Raw genomic sequence first — 19,355 nt, forward strand, 5'->3', positions numbered from 1 at the left:
CAGATATTCTGGGCCTTGGTCAGCTTTGGTCTGTTCCATATAACCATGATCAACGTCCTTTTGTTGCTTACTGTCCGTATGGGAGCGTTTAATCTACCCTTCTCTGCATCATTACAGTAATGCTTCAAACTCTTGATGAAAGTAGAACAGTTTTTTTCATTTTTAAGGTGGTAGTGTTGAGATAAAGTCCTGCAGTTCGGACAAATATTGGGCCTAACATCAGCCAGAGTCCAGATGTGGCAGGACTCAGTGCCTGCTCACGTGAGCTATAGCTAGGCTAATACTGTTCTACACGTTTGGTAAATCTCATCAAATCTGCCATTTTCCCTCTTAACCAGGTCACTGTCTAAAAACAGGGTCAGAGGTCAAAACAGGCAAATTTCCAAAAATTATAACATGCTATATATTGCAAGATTTTCCAAAGGAGAATTCATGGATAACTTTAAATGTAAATATATAAACAGGTGGAAATTCTGCAGAAAGTGCTGAAATGATCCAAATGATGGAAATGTAAATGATCAACCTACAGAGGCCTGAATTCAAAGAAACGCCAAAAATGATGCAGCAGCCAAGTCCATGCAGCTCAAAATGGTACTCATGGCGTCCTGGACATCTCCTCCCACATCTGGACCAGGGGAATACCAAAGTCCTGGGATCGTCGTATGGACCAAAACTTAATGTCCCAGACGGTTTAGGTTAGACTATCAATTAGCTCATCCTCCACACCCTGACACCCTGCTCCAGCGTAGAGCCTGACAGTGGTTCTGACCCATGTCTAATGCGGGACCCTTTCACATGTGCCACAGTGCTGAGGCTGAACCTGCTCTGACCTGTGAAAAGCACAGGGTGCCAGTTCTGATATTCCACAGCAAATCCCAGTCATACAGTTAACCAATGCCAGCGAGGCGATGGCTGTTGTGGCACTTTATAAATAAAGCTGAACTGAATTGAACTGAGAATCCTTTTTTATTATCTCATTATTTCATCATGGTTTTTTGTTTACATGCATTCTCAACAGCCTCTTTAGAACCGTCTACATGGCTTGAAAGGAAGACCCACTTCATCCCCTTCTCCCTGTTTTTCACACTGTACTCTCACTGTATCCTTTCTGTAGCTTTGCCAGTTTTCTTTCCATTTTTCCTCCTGAGTCAACACGTATCTGCTTTTCTGTTGGAGTCAGTGTCATCCAATCCCTCTCCTGTCCCCACTTCTCTCCCTCTCCCCGTCTTTCATCTCGTGCTTTCTCAAATGTTCTCTTGTAGCTAATGTCAAGGGCCCAGCAGGAATCAAACAGGTTCCATCTGTTGCCATGTCAACCTTCCAAGAATCAGCAGTAGAGCAGTTTGATCTATTAAATATAATCAGACAGCATAAATGTCCCATTTGCATGTTACATTCTAGACATGTGTCTACTGCAGAGAGACTTTTAGATTAGACAGTTACCCAATCAGTCACCAGTAAGAGGTGCAGCTTGTCCTCTGTGACAGAGAAGTCCTTACATCGGTTAGAAAGGGTGGCCGACGTCCCCCCTGTGAAGGCTGGGTAAGTGAGTATCTGCTCAGAAACATCTGGGAAGGTTTTCCTGGGATCTCACCTGCTCAGCCTTCTGGTGAAAGACAGATGACATGGCCAGGATGGTGGAGCGTTCGTCAAGTGCAGCAGCAAAGCTTTTCCAGTCCTGATCCAGCTGTCCTGAGATCTGTTTAATCTGAGTGGAGGCGTAGTGGCCGGCCTCCGCCAGACGACTCGCCACCGACATGATTCTGTTGATGTTTACGTAGGCATTCTGGGAAGAAAGAGCCTCCATCAAAAGACTGTTGCTCCAACTGTCAGCAGTTTACACAGAAATTAAACCAGTTGACCTAATGCTGCCAGTCATTTTTACAACACGATCTATAAATGATAAATGAGGTTTGCAAAGAACTACGAAGGCGTCGTGTACCATGGAGTTCATGGCAAAGTGATTGTGTTGAGTCTGTAGCTCCACAGCGTGCTGGTAACCTCGGCCGATCTCCGTGTGGCTCTGCAGGAACAATTCCTTATTGTGGCTGATCCAGTCAAACATCTGCAGGCAGACCACACAGCAGATCAGTGCAATGATTCACACCACATGTAAACTCGTGATAGCACAAAACATTATCAGTAATGCACCGAATCCCTCGAAATCCAAAGTCCCAAAGACTTCAGTGCAGAGACAGACATGCTGTCTGTCTGACAGCTGAGTATCTACAGTGTGGAAAGTTAATAAAAAGTTAGCCTACCCTGAAGGATGATGAAGAATTCATCCTTTCACGCAGATACGGGTTGGTTATTGTGCTGCGCGGTAACCACGGCAACCAAGACACAGCCATTTTTCTTGCAGCGTTTTCCACAAAACAAACGCCTCGTCAGGCCTGAATGTTTTCCCGGCCCGACCGCGAGAGCTGAGTGATTCCCGGTGTAAATGGGTCCACACACCCCCACAGTGCCTCGCTGTGACAACACTGATGTGGACAAAAACCTTCTCTTTTTTCTCTCTGTTTGCTTTACAGTAAATATTTATCTGCATGTGGATTTCTGTATGGAGCAGCAGAGCAAGCCGCCAGTGTGTGTCTGTCTGTGTACGAGAGGGGAGCTTTTATGCTCCCATCAACAACACAGCTCTGTTATCAGGAGGCATATTATACACTGTGCCTCCATGAACATAATAACTGCAGCTTTCGTAGTAATTACTGTATTTTAATGTAGCAGGACCTGCCTGTGAGCCCTCTGCCGTTTCACCTGTACAACAGTGAGGCCAGTCTTTGTATCCCCATCACCCGAGCAGAATAACAACTAAAGTAAGTCATAATAATCACCTTTGCCTTTGAACAATAGCTACAGTCTGGTCCTAATACAAAATGCACCAATCACAGAATGGGAAATGTCCATATATAGCATTTTGGACTGAAACAGGAATAGCTGTTGTAAACAGGCTGGTATGTTAATGAATGGAATGACGGGAATTCTAACATTCATTCACAATTCCAACTAACTCACTTGGAGAAAGTAAAGCGATGTTGGCTGATTTTCCACTGGAATAACTGTGACTTATTCCTGTGTTTAGAGAAATGCCACAGGCTAATTCATCCAGACCACAGTGGAGTTTCCCAACACAGTTACTGTACAGATGTAAAGAGCAGCTGTTTGCAGCTGTGCTGAATGAAGTAAATCTTCTGTGATTTTAGGTTATTTTTGCCGAAGTGCCTGAAACTATTTTTAGATTGCAGCGTCTCATTATGACGTGTGACTCAGTACACAGAGCGGCGGCTCCATCAACAACAGGTTTCCATCACAAAGGGACAGTTTATTCATAGGTGTTGAGCTACACTGCCTTTGGTGTTTACACATCATCTACTTCGTTGCCAGGACGAGAAGCCCGTTCTATCAGGTACAATCAGAGGTTTTCAGGTTTTAATGGTGATTTACTTTTTACATCACCATGGTAACTTACTGTATACGGCACACCTCTGGAAGTACATAAGAGAGTACTGACCAATCAGTTCTCTAGTAAACAGCATGACCTAGAAGATGAGGTGACTGGACCTCGGTGTGCAGACAGTAAGAGGGTTTTTAGTCATTGTCTTTCCCGAGTAACAGACACTGTGTAAGTCTTGAGCTTCATTCATATTCAGATTTCTGCTTCCAAGGAGCTGATCTGTCATTTTTTAAAGTGGTGCTTTTTCACTCCAGTCCTTCTACCTGAACATTTGATTTTTAAGCAACTTCACACAAACTATGAAGCATTCATGCACAACCTCGAGGAATGAGCATACAACAGACAATGTAGCATCAGTTTTAGATTGTAGTTTTAGGCATTTTGTTGCTAGCAGCTAGATTGATAATCATAAAAAGCATATTTGCACTAACAAGGTGATTCTGAAGAGTTATTAAAGTCCGGCATACCTCAGTATGAAACGCAAGCAAGCGACAAAGTGTGTCCTGAAATTATTTGAGGAAACTTGAAGGCAGTTGAAGGTTTGCCAGGCTGAAACAGCAGACGAACAACATATTATCCAGCTGATAACTACCTCAGCGTGAAAGCTTAGCCTTATCTTTCAATGTCAAACCCAAAGAAGAAGAAGATAGCCTCGATATGCTGAACTGTGGCTGCAGCTCAGGAGGTAGCACAGGTCAGCTAAGGCTGGTCATTCAATCCCTGGCTGCTCTAGTCTGCAGGTCAGGTATCCTTGGGAAGATACTAACCCCAGTGCGTTTAACAGAAAGCAGTGCAGGTGAATGAGGCATGCATAACAGCATTATATCAGAGCTGGTGCACATGCCAGCACAGGCCCCTGATGTCTTTGTACTAATCCCACACTCTGGTCATATTTAGGTGTAACTCACTTTTTCTGCATCCTGTTCAAAGAGGCGCAGCTGGAAGCACTGGTCCAGCTTCAGTTTCCTGACATGCCACATCTGATGGAGATGTTGTCTGGTGGAATGCAGCTTATCCAGCAGACTGGCCACCTGTCAGGAAAAGCACAATGTGTCACATGGTCCTAAGAGACAACAGCAAGCTCATCGAGTGTGTCTTACATTTCATTCAGCACATCACTTCTGATCTGAATGTGATGGTAGGTTTTCTTTGGATTGAACCAACAGTTCCTAAATCTCTGATTTTCTACAGTTTATTACGTCTATCTTTTACACTGCTGTGTTACTGCTGGTTTTAGTACTGCAGGTGCACAAGTGGGGCAGAGAAACAAAACAGCACCTGCATGTGTATAATTCCACAGTTTAGCCTCACCTTCTCACTCGCATGCCATTGGCCGGTTTGATATTGCCTTTATGATCCTCTTTAATCCAAAACGTAAAGCAAAGATTTAAATATGAAAGATGTCTCACACTCATACATCAATTTAAATGCTGCTCACGCAGGCAATGCACATGTACTTCATGTGCTTAATGCAAACAAGCTGTGCACTCAAATTTTCCCTGTGGAGTCCTTTGGCTAATGAGCTAATATGCAGCCAGCACTTGTCAGATAATGAGGGTTGCTAACGAGCTGGCTAATGAGAAAAAATAAGGCTGTGGACTGAATCTTGTGTTATGATACCATGTGCTTTAATCATTCAGCAGTTGGAAGGATGTGAGTTTCATTTAGTTATGAACAAAACTGTCAATAATCATCTAGACTCAGTTCACTTTTATCTATATAGCACCAAATCACAACAACAGTGGCCTCAAAGTGGTCAACGTTACTGATCATGTACGATGTGGGCCCTGATTATGTAGGCATGAAAGTATACCTGCAGGTTTGCAGTTAATACTCCAGTAAGTACTCTTATATAAGGCAAAAAGCATCTGCAAGCATCATGCATGGATACATTAGTATCTGAATGTGCCACAGCAATTCTCATGTCTAGGTTCAAAGTTTTGTTTGCATCAGAAAGTATAGATAAACCATAATAGAAGCTACTATTCTTGTTTGGGGCCAGCCTGTGTTAACTTTAGCATAAATAAAAAACTGTATGCTGGGAGATCTTCTTTGCTGAGCTGGACGTTCCTTACCTTGGGCACAAGGCTCTGAAAGTCAGCTGAGCCTGAGATGCAGTTTCTCCCTGAAAAGCCATCACTCGATCTGATACACTGGAGCAGCCTCTGGCCTTCCTGGTCTAATTCCTCCACTGGAGCCTTTAGCACCTGCAGGAGAGTAGCTTCAGTGGCTTTGCACAGTTCAATCCTCTCATTAATAGTAGGAGAACACTGAATTGTGCTGGCTTTAGCACAGCTCGATCTAGAGCGATAATAAAGTCTCTGACTGTGTCTGCACCTGTACTGATAGTGACTCACCTTTTTCTTAAGCTGGGTGTGTTCCTCTATCAGTCGCCGAGAGCCTTCCACATCTGCAGGAAAGTCCTTCTTGGACAGGAGCTCCTGCAGAAGACAGGAAACACTGGTCATGTCGGCCATAGCAGTTACTCCCATTCTTTGAGCCTTTGCTGCCCCCACCTGCAGATCCTCCAGTCTGGACAGCAGATGAACAGCATTGGACATGAACTCCTCCAATGACACCCTGAGATCCATCCACTCCTCGTGGTTGTAGTCCAGCGAGCCTTCAAAGTCGTCTGTGAGCTGGGAGGGATCCACTAGCTTGGCAAGACCTTCAACTGACACCATGTTGGTCTGTTCACACAGACACAGGTTAGAGGTGAGTTCTGACTACCTGCTGTGCTTCATGTTCTTACTACAGTGTAGTGACTGCAGCGCCTGCTCACCGTCTGTGCCACATATATAAATACATGCGTAAATCATAATGGCAGCTTGTGGAAATCAATGATGCCTGAAAGTATTATTAGTTATTATCAGTTTGCCACACAAATAGCATTACAGTACTAATCTCTAATCATCTTACTGTTAATAAGGTTTCCTTTGAACGATCAAAGCCGTGTTGGGTCAAACACACAAAGCCCACTGACCTCAAAAGAGAACTTTGCACTCCCGAAGTTCGTCTTCTGTTTCTGCCAAAAGTTGTCGGGCTTAATGATGAGAGCCACACAGATCTCAGCTGGGAAAGACTCCTGCAGCGTCTTGAGCAGAGGCTTAATCAGCTCCCACTTTGAACCTCGCATGTCAATGATGACAGTGAAGCCACGTTTGCATACGTCCTCGCTGACGGGACACAGACAAACAAGTTGAGGAGGCAGAAGAGGCTCAGAGGAAATGATTAGTATCCCTGTTATACGAGACTTAAAGTGAACCAGACAATGCAGTTTTCTGCTACAGACCAATGTCTCAAAACCATCAGGTCCATTTGTGGTTGCCCCACAGACGGGGAGCGCCTTGTTTCACTGGTGTCGTCAGCAGTCTGAATATGTTTGATATTTAAAAGAAACTTTCAGAGGGACATTTAGCAGAAGACGTCAATCTTATTCTGCTCTGCTGTGGCCTGTAAGTGACAGTCACACTGCAGGTAAAACATAAGTGCAATCACATCAGATAATCTGGATGATATATTCCAGCATGGACGTGTTTGACGTTCTGAGCAGGTAAACTATTTTCTGTTTGCAGAAGAAACTAAACACGCTGCAATAATAAAAGAAGAAGCTGCAGCGGAGGGCTCTGCAGGAATGAAACGTACTGTTTCTACGAGGGAACATTATGTTTCCAGCTGAAACATAAGTAAGCAGGAATCAGGGCGATCTGTACTTTAATATTGAGGCAACAAAGTGACATTTTTGGTGATGCAGTTTTCAGTGTTTTCCTTTCTTTCAGTGCAACCAGATGTGTGCATGTATCTACCTCTAGCACAGCACATCCACATGCAGGCATTTGTTGAGCACAGCTCAAGTGCTGGACGATGGCTTCTTGACGCTGACAGTTGAGAAGATTTCTCCCAATCAGAGCCATAAACAGACAGAAACTCGAACAGTTCAGTGCCCGACTCAGAGGAACTGCAGCATAACAACTGAACTGAACCCAAACTGCCACAACTCAGTGCCTAAAATTCAGTTACTGCAGCTGATTCGAGTGCCACAGCTCCACCTTCAGTAACATGCAGAGTCTATTAATATAAAGTCAGTTCATCCATTATAACCTGCAGACAGACCCCGTCACCCTGGAAACAGCAGTTCGATTAGCAAAAGTGGGTAAATGCATTTATGTGTGCATTAGTCTCTGACAGTACAGATTATTGTCAAAGGCTCTGGTTGCAAACTTTATATAACACGTCACCACCGTGTTCTGTCACATTTCCTTCTTCAGTAGTCGTCTCTAAAGACAAACTGGCCGTCCTTTATCCTCGCGCTCACTCACATGTGATGGATGTGTTTGGGGTCCATGAAGGGTTCTGAAGAGTCTCAGCTACACGCAGGACGGCATAAGGCCACTCTCACTGCAGTCCTCTACTGTCACATGGTCTAATCTACCACCACCCATTGGGTTGAAGCATCATCTTGACAAACCTCTCAAATTCTGGCATCTGTCTGGAAATGACCCGGCAGTGGTCTCGGCCCTTTGCACAGCTATTTTTACTTTACATAATTTTGATTTCCTCTGTGCACGACTCAGTGAAATGTGGGTCTCGAATAAGTTAAATCAAATCATTCCGATCAAGACGATTAAAGAATGTAGAAAAGTTTGTGCTGATATTTACCAGATCAGTCCGACGGCTGAATGATGCTTAACACTGTCAGCACACTGTATCTGAACAGGTAGCATTTTATATTATGTGCATGTGTGTTTACAACATTTCACTGTATAACTCAGTTATTTTACTCATGCATGTTCAAGCTTTCATCCTGATACGTTTTACATTTAAAATGATTCTGGACAAACTTTAGATCCATCCATCCATCAGCTTCCGCTTATCCTTTTCAGGGTCGTGGGGGGCGCTGGGGCCTATCCCAGCTGTCACAGGGCGAGAGGCGGGGTCCACCCTGGACAGGTCTGTCGCAGGGCCAACACACAGAGACAGACAACCATTCACACTCACATTCACACCTATGGGCAATTTGGATTAATCAACTAACCTATCCCCACGAGCTGCATGTCTTTGGATGATAAATAAATTCATGCACCCCACAACTGCTAAAAAGTGACTGCAATTTATTTTAGCTTTAAAAATCACCTGCTAAAAAAGAATAACTACTACTACTAACTGAACATATTTTAACTGGATTTTTTTCCTGTGATCATCTAAATCCTGCCTGCCCCACAGTTTGAGAACCGCTGCTTTAAATCAACTTAAACTGAAAAGATATTAAAAACTATGAGAGCAAAACGAAAACATTCCCTGTGTGGAGAATGACTGGGGCAGGCCTGTGCCTAATATTTCGACTGCTTTCCTTGTAACACCCTCAGACTGTGTGAGTGCTCACAGACTGGCTCTTGTGTGCTGCAAACACTGCAGCTTTCATGCTGATGCAAATTAAACACTGGTCTACGCCTGCTGTTGTAACAGACTACAAGGAAGCACTTAATTGCTTAAATGTCCACTCCAGCCTTCACTGCTTCCTTAAGTGCCTGTCACACTTGAGTCTAAATAAATGTCCTAATAGAGCGGCTAGTAGAAAGACAACAGATGATACCTCTAACGTGAAAATGAAGGCAGACGTGTGTGTGTGTGTGTGTGTGTGTGTGTGTGTGTGTGTGTGTGTGTGTGTGTGTGTGTGTGTGTGTGTGTGTGATGGCATTGTGAGTACCTGGGGACAGTAGACAGGTAGGTTACCAGCCTCCTCAGGTCCTCAGGTTTTATTCGGTCATGGTTGCTCCTGGCAGGAAATGTCAGAATTGGTCCTCCTCGTTTATCTCGTCCACCTGCAAGTAGATGCACAAGAAAACCCTTAAAGCTAAAACACACGTGTTAAGGCAGGTAATCCAGGGTGAGTTTACATCTACATGTGAATCAGTGGAATGACGTCCAGCGACACTTAAAGTGTAAGTAAAGTGTTACCACTTTGTTAAGTGACCACCACGTTTTGGCTATGAAAAAAAATGGACCAATCACACCTTCACAAATAAACCAGCTGACCAATTAACATTTAACGAGGTGGTATTGGCTGATTGGTTAAGCCACAAACCAAATAGGTCTGGACTGAACCACTACAGGTTAAAAGGGGAGACAGTCAACATGTGCTCATCCCACAAGCTGCGACACATCCTGCTGGTCATCAGCAGGGGCTGCAGAGGTGTTGAGCAGCAACGCTGTCCTCAACAGTTCTGTTGTTCAGGTGTCGCACAGTTTTCTTCTCAGTGTCTTTTTAACATTGTTGGAATGGATCAGAGTGATGCAGGTTTCAAAATAAAAGCAGGGGAACAGTGAAGCACATGTTCCAAACTTCCAGCGTTAGATCGCGCTTGTTAAACTATGTGTAGAAGAGTGTGCCGGCCACACTGGTGTGTCTGTTTGGATGTTTGCTTTGGCAGTGAATGAGCTCTAAGGGCAGAGGAGAGACGTTCCCATGGTGTGAATAGATTTGATGATCTTCCCTCTGCCTTTCCTGCCTCAGGATGTGCGTGAGTCCAAAGAGCTTTTCACGTGTGCAGATATGTGAGTAATAATATACTCGACTCACAGAGATGCTAATATATTCTAAATAGGACTGTGGACAGTCCACGGGGCGTTCTTCTTACTGGTCCTTTTCCTTATGACTCAGACATATCCAGTACGATAGCTTCTTATGTTCAAAACTTTCTGCATACTGAAAAAAATCCCATCTTTTTGTGTTCAACATGAAAAGATTATATAAATTTCAAAACATTCTTAACTATCAGACAATGTTACTAAACATGAAGAATAGCTCCTAATGCTTCAAACACCTCTGTGTTCGTCCTGCATGACCATGGTGGTGGGGACAGGCTCTTTGCTGTGGGACACTCAGGGGGTTGATGTAAAGTTCTCCTGAAACAGACTGGAGGGTTGTGGATTTAACACTGACTGACACTCACCTGACACAAAGGCAACTTTTTCCTTTAAAATAGGAAGAACATCAGAGGCCTTGATGCCTTCAGTCCTGAACGGCCCTGGAGAGATGCAGGGAGAGAGAATATCAGCATGAATCTCACCAGACACACCAACACTGTAATCTGTTATGGTTACATCACTATAAGCATTTCACATCTTAATAACTCTTCAGTAGATGTAAAGCAGAAGTAACTTAAGTAAAGTAAGTAAACACACACAACATTAATAACAGCAAGTCAGCAGAATCCATAGCCCCTGCTTTTCACCTTCTATCCTTGATATTAATCAGCTGCATCTCCCATAAACACCATGGAACAGTGAGTGTGATGGTGACGACACAGCGTGACACATCCATGTGTAAACGTAATAGTAACCCACTGAGGACTGGAAGCCAGAGGTCGCCCATAAACAGGAACAGACCAATTAGCTTTAACGATTCGTGTCACTAAAGGTTAACTATGTAATTGATCGGTGTGTGTCAACAGCATTGATTAAACTTGTAAAGTTCTAGTTTCTTACAACAACAGCTGATATTCACATGTGCTTATAAATTTACATTTGTGGTGTATTTTTGTAGTTTTCTTGGCTGCCAATGATTTAAAGTCTCCACGTGATAGATTCATGACATTTGTTTCAGTTCTAGTTTCTATAATCTCCTCTGAAAACTTTTATTTCAGACTTATTCCAGACTTTTTACAGATGCTTTTTTAAATTGCAGTAATTTATTAATAATAAATTATAATTACCATTTCATTGTTTGTTAACAGTAAATGAAAATCTATCTTGTCTATTTTGTAAATCTGGGTCATATCAAACATGACTAATGACTTGTGTTTGTTTCAGCCAATGAGCACGTGGTCTCACAGTCCTTCGTGCACGTGGTTTTGGCAGCTCCAGCCATGTTTTTATCGTCTATGATGCAGACAGACTGTATGCTTACTTTACCTTTTGCTCGATCAGCTCATATCGCGTTTGTGTCTCCAGTTTAACCATGAGTGTGCATTAATCACCTCACCAGCTAAGATTGTTCCTGGTTTTTACTTTAACATCTTCAGTCTTTATATTGTTTGCTTGTTTTTATACTTTAAACAGAATCAGGAGGCTGAACAAATACATCAGCTGACATAACGTTTGCACCTTTTGTGTAAAATAAATAAATACACTCAGATTACTAAGACTTGGGTGTGTCAGCTTCATCATAGCAGGCTAACAGGCTTGTACTAAGCTGGCAGAAATGCTGCATTAAGAAGATTACACAACATGTCAGTGAAAGGGCATTACTGCTATGTTAGACAGTTTAGTTTAATGGAGTGTCTGTTTTTATTAAGAGTGCTTAGCAGTAACAGAAGCAGTGATAGGCTGTGTGTTTATGGCTAATTAGTCGGCTTAAGGCAAGCTAGTCTACTGAAAACTACGATTTCAATGTGTCAGATACATAAACATGTACGGACGACCAAACAAGAACACCACAGATTTTGTCCCACGTGATTTCCAAATACTGACAGACTCCTGTTAGCATCGCAGACAGTGTTAGCCACTGATATTATAAATAAGCTTCTTTTCCACAACACATGGGTGTTTGTAACTTAGAGGAAACATAGATGTGTCAAACAATAACCTTATACAGGTGATCGCCTCAAGAAACAACTTGGCCAAGTCCTGTGAAGCTGAATGTCCTGTAATGAAGTCAGACCAAAACAGATAACTCTGGATTTATGTCTTTATATTCACAGGACTGGAATAGAAAAATAGGTTGTGCTCCAGGAAATGAGGCAAAGAAGAGAGAGAAGCGAGTGTGCTGCCAAAATCAGCAGCGTTTTCTTCAGACCGTTAAACATACAGCAGAGGAAGCCAGTGTGTGTAAGGACGTAACACTCATTTGTCCTTCTGAGGGGAAACACACAGGAAACTGTCAAATGTGCTGATGCTTTTCACTTTTCTTATGGAAAGAGATTTTGATCATTTGCTGAACACATGATGGTGAGTGAGGGTTTCTTCGTCCGAGCAACCAAACAACCTTAGACACCTACGATGGACATCTTTGGTCCAACATTTATGTTTATGGTTACGCGACACAAAGTCATTCTTAGGTTAAATATCTGCTGTAGACAAACCAATATGGAGCCTGTGATTGTTCCCAAAGCACCCTCGTCTGTCTGCAGTTCATGCTGTGAAATCATACACAGAGTTTACTGAACCATCTACGTGATTATTTTTATGTAACACTTTCTCTTTTTGTTTCTTATCTTGCTTTGATAAAAACTTTCAGACGGACAAATGTGACACGAGTGTCGAGTAACAACGTCCAACGTTGTTTGACATATAATTTGTGTAAATGATGATGTTTGCATTTTCTTAAAACTTTGTGCTGAATTAATTAAAGCATTGCTGTAATCTGATTACATATGCGTGTTCATTTCTAAGTGATGTTTTTAGGATGTCCAGCAGACATGGGTGATTTTAGGTCGGGGGTGATGTAGCATGGCGTGTTTTTGGAGACATGATCACAAGATTACCTGACTGGTGGTATGCACGTGTGAGATGTCTAACCAGGAATCCCTAATTCAGAATCAGCATACTTTATAAATCGCTAAGGAAATGATGTGGCTTACAGTCGCTCCAAGACAGTAACAGTAACAGACTGAGCTGACTGCATAATACAATATGTTACAGATTTAACAGATGTAAGAAATAGCAGTAATGTATACAGATCACTCAATAATAAACATCAATATGAATATTACAGAGGTGAGAATATATATGACTGACATTGACTCTAACCTGTGAACTTTGTCATTTGCTGTGTTACTGTAGAGCGTGTGCAGAAAGGTGTAACTATTGCAGTGTTTACAGTGTGTTAGATGGAGGAGTTTACAGGGAGATGACCACAGTCAGGAATGATTTCCTGTGTCATTCAGTGGTGCATTGTGGGTAATCTCAGTCTGTCACTGAGCATGCTCTTGAGCTGTTATTAACTGGCCTAATCTTACCAAATATTTGTGCAAACGTTTGCATGAACACTGTGTCTCTGCTTCGCTGTGATCTAATAAAAATTATGGTTTGCAGGACAGTGTGTGGAGACGCTATACACCCCCCCCCCCCCCCCCCCCCCAATGAGAATGTAAAAAAACAAAAACAAAAGTTTGCTGAAACAAACATGCCTTAGTTATTCAGATGTACTCCATGCTTTGGCTGTCATACTATCATGTATTCTGGCTCTTCTGTAACTGCTGACACACACACACACACACACACACACACACACACACCACTTTGTTTTTGCTACTTACAAGTACACACTAATACTATCTAACACTAATTGTATCACTTAAAACTGAATGGTTGAAGACTGTGACTGTGCAAAAAATGAATGAATTTGCTAATAATAGTTATAATAATATAGATTTTGTAATTTCCTACTGAAAGTATCTAAAACAGACTAATAGCCTATTTCTTCAGCCTGAGAGTTCAACTCCACAGCTGTGCACAGCATTGTCGTTCTTATCCCTTTGCCAGCAGGACCCAAAGATGGGGGCTCACTTCACAACTGCAGAGAGCTTTTATTGTGAAATAACTGAAACTCACAGTTTGAGTAGTGAACCCAGCCTTAACTGTCATTACTGTGCTCATGTTAGCAGAGGCTTGCCCCTTGACTTGGATCATCATGTGTTATTTTGAACTACTTTGGATAAGCGTAGTTAACGAAGAACAAATTCTATGACTGCTGCATTGCAAAGCAATGCCTAATGTATGTAATTGCCTAAACTGCTGAAAATGGGCACATGAAGGCAAAGAAAAACAATGCAGCAGTTGTGAACATGAATCTTCCACTCAGATGTCTATGAAAGCGAGCGTGTGCAGCGAGTCAGCCAATCCAGCAGGCTCACAGACACACACTGAAATCACCAATGCAATTAGACAGCACCTTAGACAAAAGATGTTATCCTCTGTGGCAGTCACTTTTTCAAAAGTAGCAACGACGTATGTACAAAAAGATGGGAAAAGAGAGACAGCTGCCAAGTACTGTGGTACAGTCCAATCCATCATGAAGGTACACTGGATGTGTTTCTTCTTCTATTCGGTGAATACGGACTTTATTTTGTGCATAAAATCAGTACATACTCAGCATCTTCTGTCTTTCTTTGGCCACATTCACCCATTTGTTTTCTATCCTGTGCCGTGAAACACTTTTGGGCAATGAGTTGGAGATTTATGCTGAATTCAAGGCAACAGATAATGAGCACAGCTACCACAGAGTCCTGCAGCAACGCGACACACTCTGGTTTGAACTTACTGGGACCATCAGAGCATGAAATTCAAACCAAAAGCTCTGCCCCAGGCTCTTAGGACTGGGTTTTGTTTCAACCAAGAGCTAAATACACACGTTTTCAGGAACTAGAAGTTGTTACATGTTTAATTAAGTCTCATATATTTTGGTTTTTGTTTTGGAAGCTTTTCTATGCAGGTGTTCCAAAAAGACAAATATGATGACCAAAGAGTGTAACCTTGTACTATGTTGTTCATGTCACCATCAGTCTGAGTAGGTGCAGAACAACAAGTGTGAAAATGAACCATAAGTGTCGGGCATGGTTTGTTTGATGGTGGCTCGTCTTCATGCTTTCAGTCTGTCACACACTTTAATCTAACGTGTGTTTTCCTCATCTCATGTCATTCTATGGTAGTGACACAGCTGTGGTTACAGAAGCATGTGGCTGTTTAATATGCATTTATGTGTGCATGTGTGCGTCAGGTTTACATGTAAAGTCAAAGGAGAAAATTCGGAAGCAGATTTGCGTCGCGAAAACGCCTGAAACGCGCGTCAGTCTAGCGCGTTTGGAGCGTTTGACTCGCGGAAAAAACCACGCGCGTGAGTTTTTGTGTTGCATTTTGTGCATACGCGCGTTACGCGTCTACCGCTCGAGTTGGAAAAATCTGAACTCCAGCGTCAAATCGCGCCGCGACAACCAATCAGGAGCCTGGTGACGTGGCTGTGACCTAGGTCAAAGGGGCAGGTCCAGCCAAAGCCCTTCATTCTTCAATGGAGGGAAGGCTAATCAGCGCCGTAGCAAACAACCTGGAGCTGTACGACACCAGCTGCTTTCTGTACCGAGACAGGAATATAAAGGACCGAGCTTGGAGGAAGATATGTGAAGAGATCGGGCAACCTGGTAAGTTCATTCATTTCTCTTAAGTTTTCTCTAAAGTTTTCACTGACCCGGGGAAGCCGCACAAAAGCTAGCAAGCCACCGCTATTTTCCCACTGACGTACAAATACCGTTCTGCTTTTATGCATGTTGTCATATAGGAATATATTTTGTTTATTAATAAACAGCACACAGTGGTCCCGCTGTTCATCCGCCACTGCTTCGCTTTTTCGCTGATTTTCTTTTTCTTTTTTCTTTTGCACCGTACAGCATTGCATTCTGCAGCCTGATTGACAAATCTCCTCCGTGTCGTGTCTCCTGCGCTTGCCAAATTTATCACGTTTGGTTTTGATAACCATCACGTCCAATAGAAAAAACAGCACAAAAACACCCATAACTATGAGCCTCATTCGGAAATAGACACCTGCACCGCGAGGGGAAAAGGCGCACGAAAGTGGCAGGCAGGTGAAGACAAACCGCGGCATAATAATACTTTTACGTTTATCTACAAAGGTTTGCACTTTGAGAATCGATTGTGAGAACTGTGACCAATGTTCATGTGTGTGGGGAAAACAGTGTATAAAGTGCGTGACCAGGGGCTAGTTATTCTGAGAACCCCTGCTGCAATAAATGAGGGACCACTGTATATACTTTCTCTGATTATATTCAACATGTTAACATTTAATACTGTATTGATAGAGCCAACTGATTCTGCAGCAGAGCGTCCCCTGTTGCTTCTCCTGGCTCCCCAGTCCCTGAGCTCCTGCTGCTGCACCCACAGGTATGTACAGCAGCACTGATACCTTTTTAGTCGGTGGGATTGCCTTGTGATCACCTTTACTAAATGTCTACAACCAATCTGATTATATCCTGTTTGGTTTTTTTTTTCGATGTTAAAATTAAAATCTAGTAGCAGCCTTCTCATTTCTTTGTGTTTGTGCTGTTTTACAGGCCCACAGAGGAGGACGGCTCCGAGGCAGATGAGGGACGGGTCCCAGGACGGTCCATGGGCGGTGGAGCTGGCCATCCTGGTGTCCCTGAAGAGGCCACACCAGTCTCCAATGGAGCATTTCCTCCTCAGCCTTGTTCCTGCTCTGGAGAGCAGCTGGGTCCTTTTTATTCCTGTCTCTCTGTAAATACTTATATTTTATATATTTATGTTTAATGTTTTTCTGTTTGAGAATTTTAATATTATTTCAAATAAATTTTTATAATGACTAATGTCTCAGTTCTACTACACAGCAAATGTTGGCACACGACTTGACACATGTAGAATTTATTTCATATTATACTAATGACAAAGTATACTAATACAGTGGGATGCAAAAGTTTGGGCAACCTTGTTAATAGCCATTATTTTCCTGTATAAATCGTTGGTTGTTACAATAAAAAATGTCAGTTAAATATATCATACAGGAGACACACACAGTGATATTTGAGACGTGAAAAGAAGTTTACTGGATTTACAGAAAGTGTGCAATAATTGTTTAAACAAAATCAAGCAGGTGCATAAATTTGGGCACCACAAAAAAAGAAATGGAGTAAATATTTAGTGTATATCAATGTGTGTGTCTCCTATATGATATATGGGGTGCCTTTGTCTGGACGTGCTTCCCATCCAGAGCTCCACAGCACAGAGGGAAGTTCCAGCGCTCCTGGAATCCCTCTGTGATGGAGCGCCAGTCTCCAGGTGAAGGCACAGCCATGAAGTCGTCCACTAGACAGTCCCAGATGGCCGTCGCTACCTGGGGGGGTGACCTGGCTCACCGTGGACACACCGACTCTGCAACTGAACGCTTGGTCGTGAAGGAGTCCCCGGTGGCAAGGAACCTGGACAGAATTGTTCAAAATCAGTATTATGTGTACTGCAGTTACAAAATACATTATTCAGATTCCAAAATACTTTTGTGATGTCAGATTTAAATCACAAAACTTAAATCTTACATAAAACATTTTGTAATTATAAGGATAATTACAAAATGTATATTAGATAATATCTAAAACAGTTGTGTTTTGTTTTAACTTTAACATATCATAATTTGATTGGTAGCAACTTTTGCCACTACAGTGAGCCAATCACTCATAATTCCTAAACATGTCAATCAGGTAGGAATGAAGTAAGACATTAATAGAAATAAAGAGTTGTATGTTGACATGTAGCCCTTTCCTTGCTTAAATCATTAATATTTTTGAAAAATTAATCTGTGATTAATCAAGATAGAACCATGTAACTAAAGATGAACCAAACTGTTCAGTTTTATCTAACTCTGTTTTAATAAAGGCTGGTGACCCCTGTTCTAGAGTCTGACAGCTGCAGGGATCATATACAAATATTCAACTATACCAGAATTAAACCAGGTCTAAATAAAAAGGAGTGAGTATCACTACAAAGGTTAACTCAGTGGTCCTAATGCTACAGTTTGATATCAGCAAACACCGAGCGCATACATTGATGTGACACCACAGCCATGCTATCATTCAAACACTGATAACAGCATAAATCGAATTAAATCGGGACTTGATGAGAGCTTCTGAGTATCACTAGAAATATTATAAACAGTCGTCTCCGTACCACAGTTTGCTTTCAGTAAACACCGAGAGCATTCACTGTTAGCATAGCACATCCATGTTAGCAGTGTCTAAATGGATGGTTTAGCATATATTAGCACAGGTATCAATAAAGGACCACCGTATTAAATACTTTTACTAACCTCAGGCAGATGGACAGGCGCTCTGCAGGTGGGATTGAGCGCCTGTAATTGGTGTCTAGGCGGGCGATTCTGGGACAGACGAGGGAAAGCAGGTCCTCAAACTGGCCGAGTGAAAGACGGTGATATCGCTGGAATCGGCCGTCATCCAGGCGCAGCTCCTGGAGCAAATGGTGAAACTCACCAAACTGCTCACGCCTCTGGAGGACCTGATGGACCCAGGTACGGCGAGGACGTCTTTTACGCCGCTGCTCTGCTCTCCACAGTAAATAGAGAAGGGAGACTCTCTCTTCAAGCGCTAGCTCGACAGCTGCCATCTTGCAAAGATACCGTCTGGCACAACTTCCTCCCACATTCCCGGTTCACCCGCGTCAAAATATCATATTTTGACGCGCTATGGATTTTTTTCTTGGACACGCGTTGAGGCGCGAATGTGCACGCGTCAAATTAGGGGCGTTTGGGGCGTTTTGTTCGTGTCCATCGCGTTCGGTGTGAACACACCGTTACAGTTACGCTGAAATTATCCAGAAACCACCTGAAACATTTGCTAGCTGTTACTAATGGAAGAAGATGTGTGCGTTGTGTTTAAGTTAAGTGAACTGAAATTTCAATTTGAAGGGCAGGCACAGGCACAACAAAGTAGGGCTGTTTGATATAATGATATATATCAGATGACGATATAGAAACATCTATCGTTTCATTTTACGCTATCGTTTGTTTCGTGGTGTCGCAAAAATAAACTGTTTACAGCAATATTTTTTCATGGTTTTGATGGTCACTGTAGTTATTATTAATTTCTTAAAGTTCTCTCTTTCTCTTATATTTAATATAACCACACTACGGACAAGCGACTGTTTTTATGCGTTGTCGTTAGCAACAACGACGGTAAAACCATCGCGTGTCCGCTTGTTTATGTTCCACATAAACCTTTCACAATGAAGCTCAAGATCCTGTTGAGACTTTTCAAAATAAACTGAATCACCTGAAAGATGCAGATTATTTACGGATGAGAATTAAAAAAGAGCCGCCAGGTGCTAAAAAATAAACCTTAGACTCCAACGTTAGAACAGGCTTTTC

General features: G+C 42.5%; 2 protein-coding genes across 4 annotated transcripts in view; one reads left to right on the top strand and one right to left on the bottom strand.

Moving 5' to 3' along the window:
* The window catches only part of kalrna (kalirin RhoGEF kinase a), a 154,165-nt gene that overhangs the window by 89,616 nt on the left and 45,194 nt on the right, over positions 1 to 19,355 (bottom strand). For all 3 annotated transcript variants that reach the window (XM_084954647.1, XM_084954646.1, XM_084954648.1), the window contains exons 2-10: positions 10,411 to 10,485; positions 9,165 to 9,279; positions 6,441 to 6,633; positions 5,974 to 6,147; positions 5,815 to 5,898; positions 5,533 to 5,664; positions 4,366 to 4,488; positions 1,943 to 2,065; positions 1,595 to 1,786 (exon numbers count right to left, since the gene is read on the bottom strand). In XM_084954647.1, the coding sequence (XP_084810773.1) occupies positions 1,595 to 1,786; positions 1,943 to 2,065; positions 4,366 to 4,488; positions 5,533 to 5,664; positions 5,815 to 5,898; positions 5,974 to 6,147; positions 6,441 to 6,633; positions 9,165 to 9,279; positions 10,411 to 10,485 (1,211 nt within the window). The remainder of the gene's footprint in view (positions 1 to 1,594; positions 1,787 to 1,942; positions 2,066 to 4,365; positions 4,489 to 5,532; positions 5,665 to 5,814; positions 5,899 to 5,973; positions 6,148 to 6,440; positions 6,634 to 9,164; positions 9,280 to 10,410; positions 10,486 to 19,355) is intronic.
* Positions 15,188 to 16,866, top strand: LOC146371270 (uncharacterized). The gene is made up of 3 exons (XM_084954650.1): positions 15,188 to 15,594; positions 16,270 to 16,351; positions 16,522 to 16,866. Exons 1-3 carry the CDS (start codon positions 15,465 to 15,467, stop codon positions 16,733 to 16,735), a joined length of 426 nt encoding a protein of 141 aa, XP_084810776.1. The 5' UTR covers positions 15,188 to 15,464; the 3' UTR covers positions 16,736 to 16,866.

This window comes from Perissodus microlepis, chromosome 16 (genome assembly GCF_051167445.1).
Source record: "Perissodus microlepis isolate ML-2025 ecotype Zambia chromosome 16, ASM5116744v1, whole genome shotgun sequence".
NCBI classification, from domain to species: Eukaryota; Metazoa; Chordata; class Actinopteri; order Cichliformes; family Cichlidae; genus Perissodus; species Perissodus microlepis.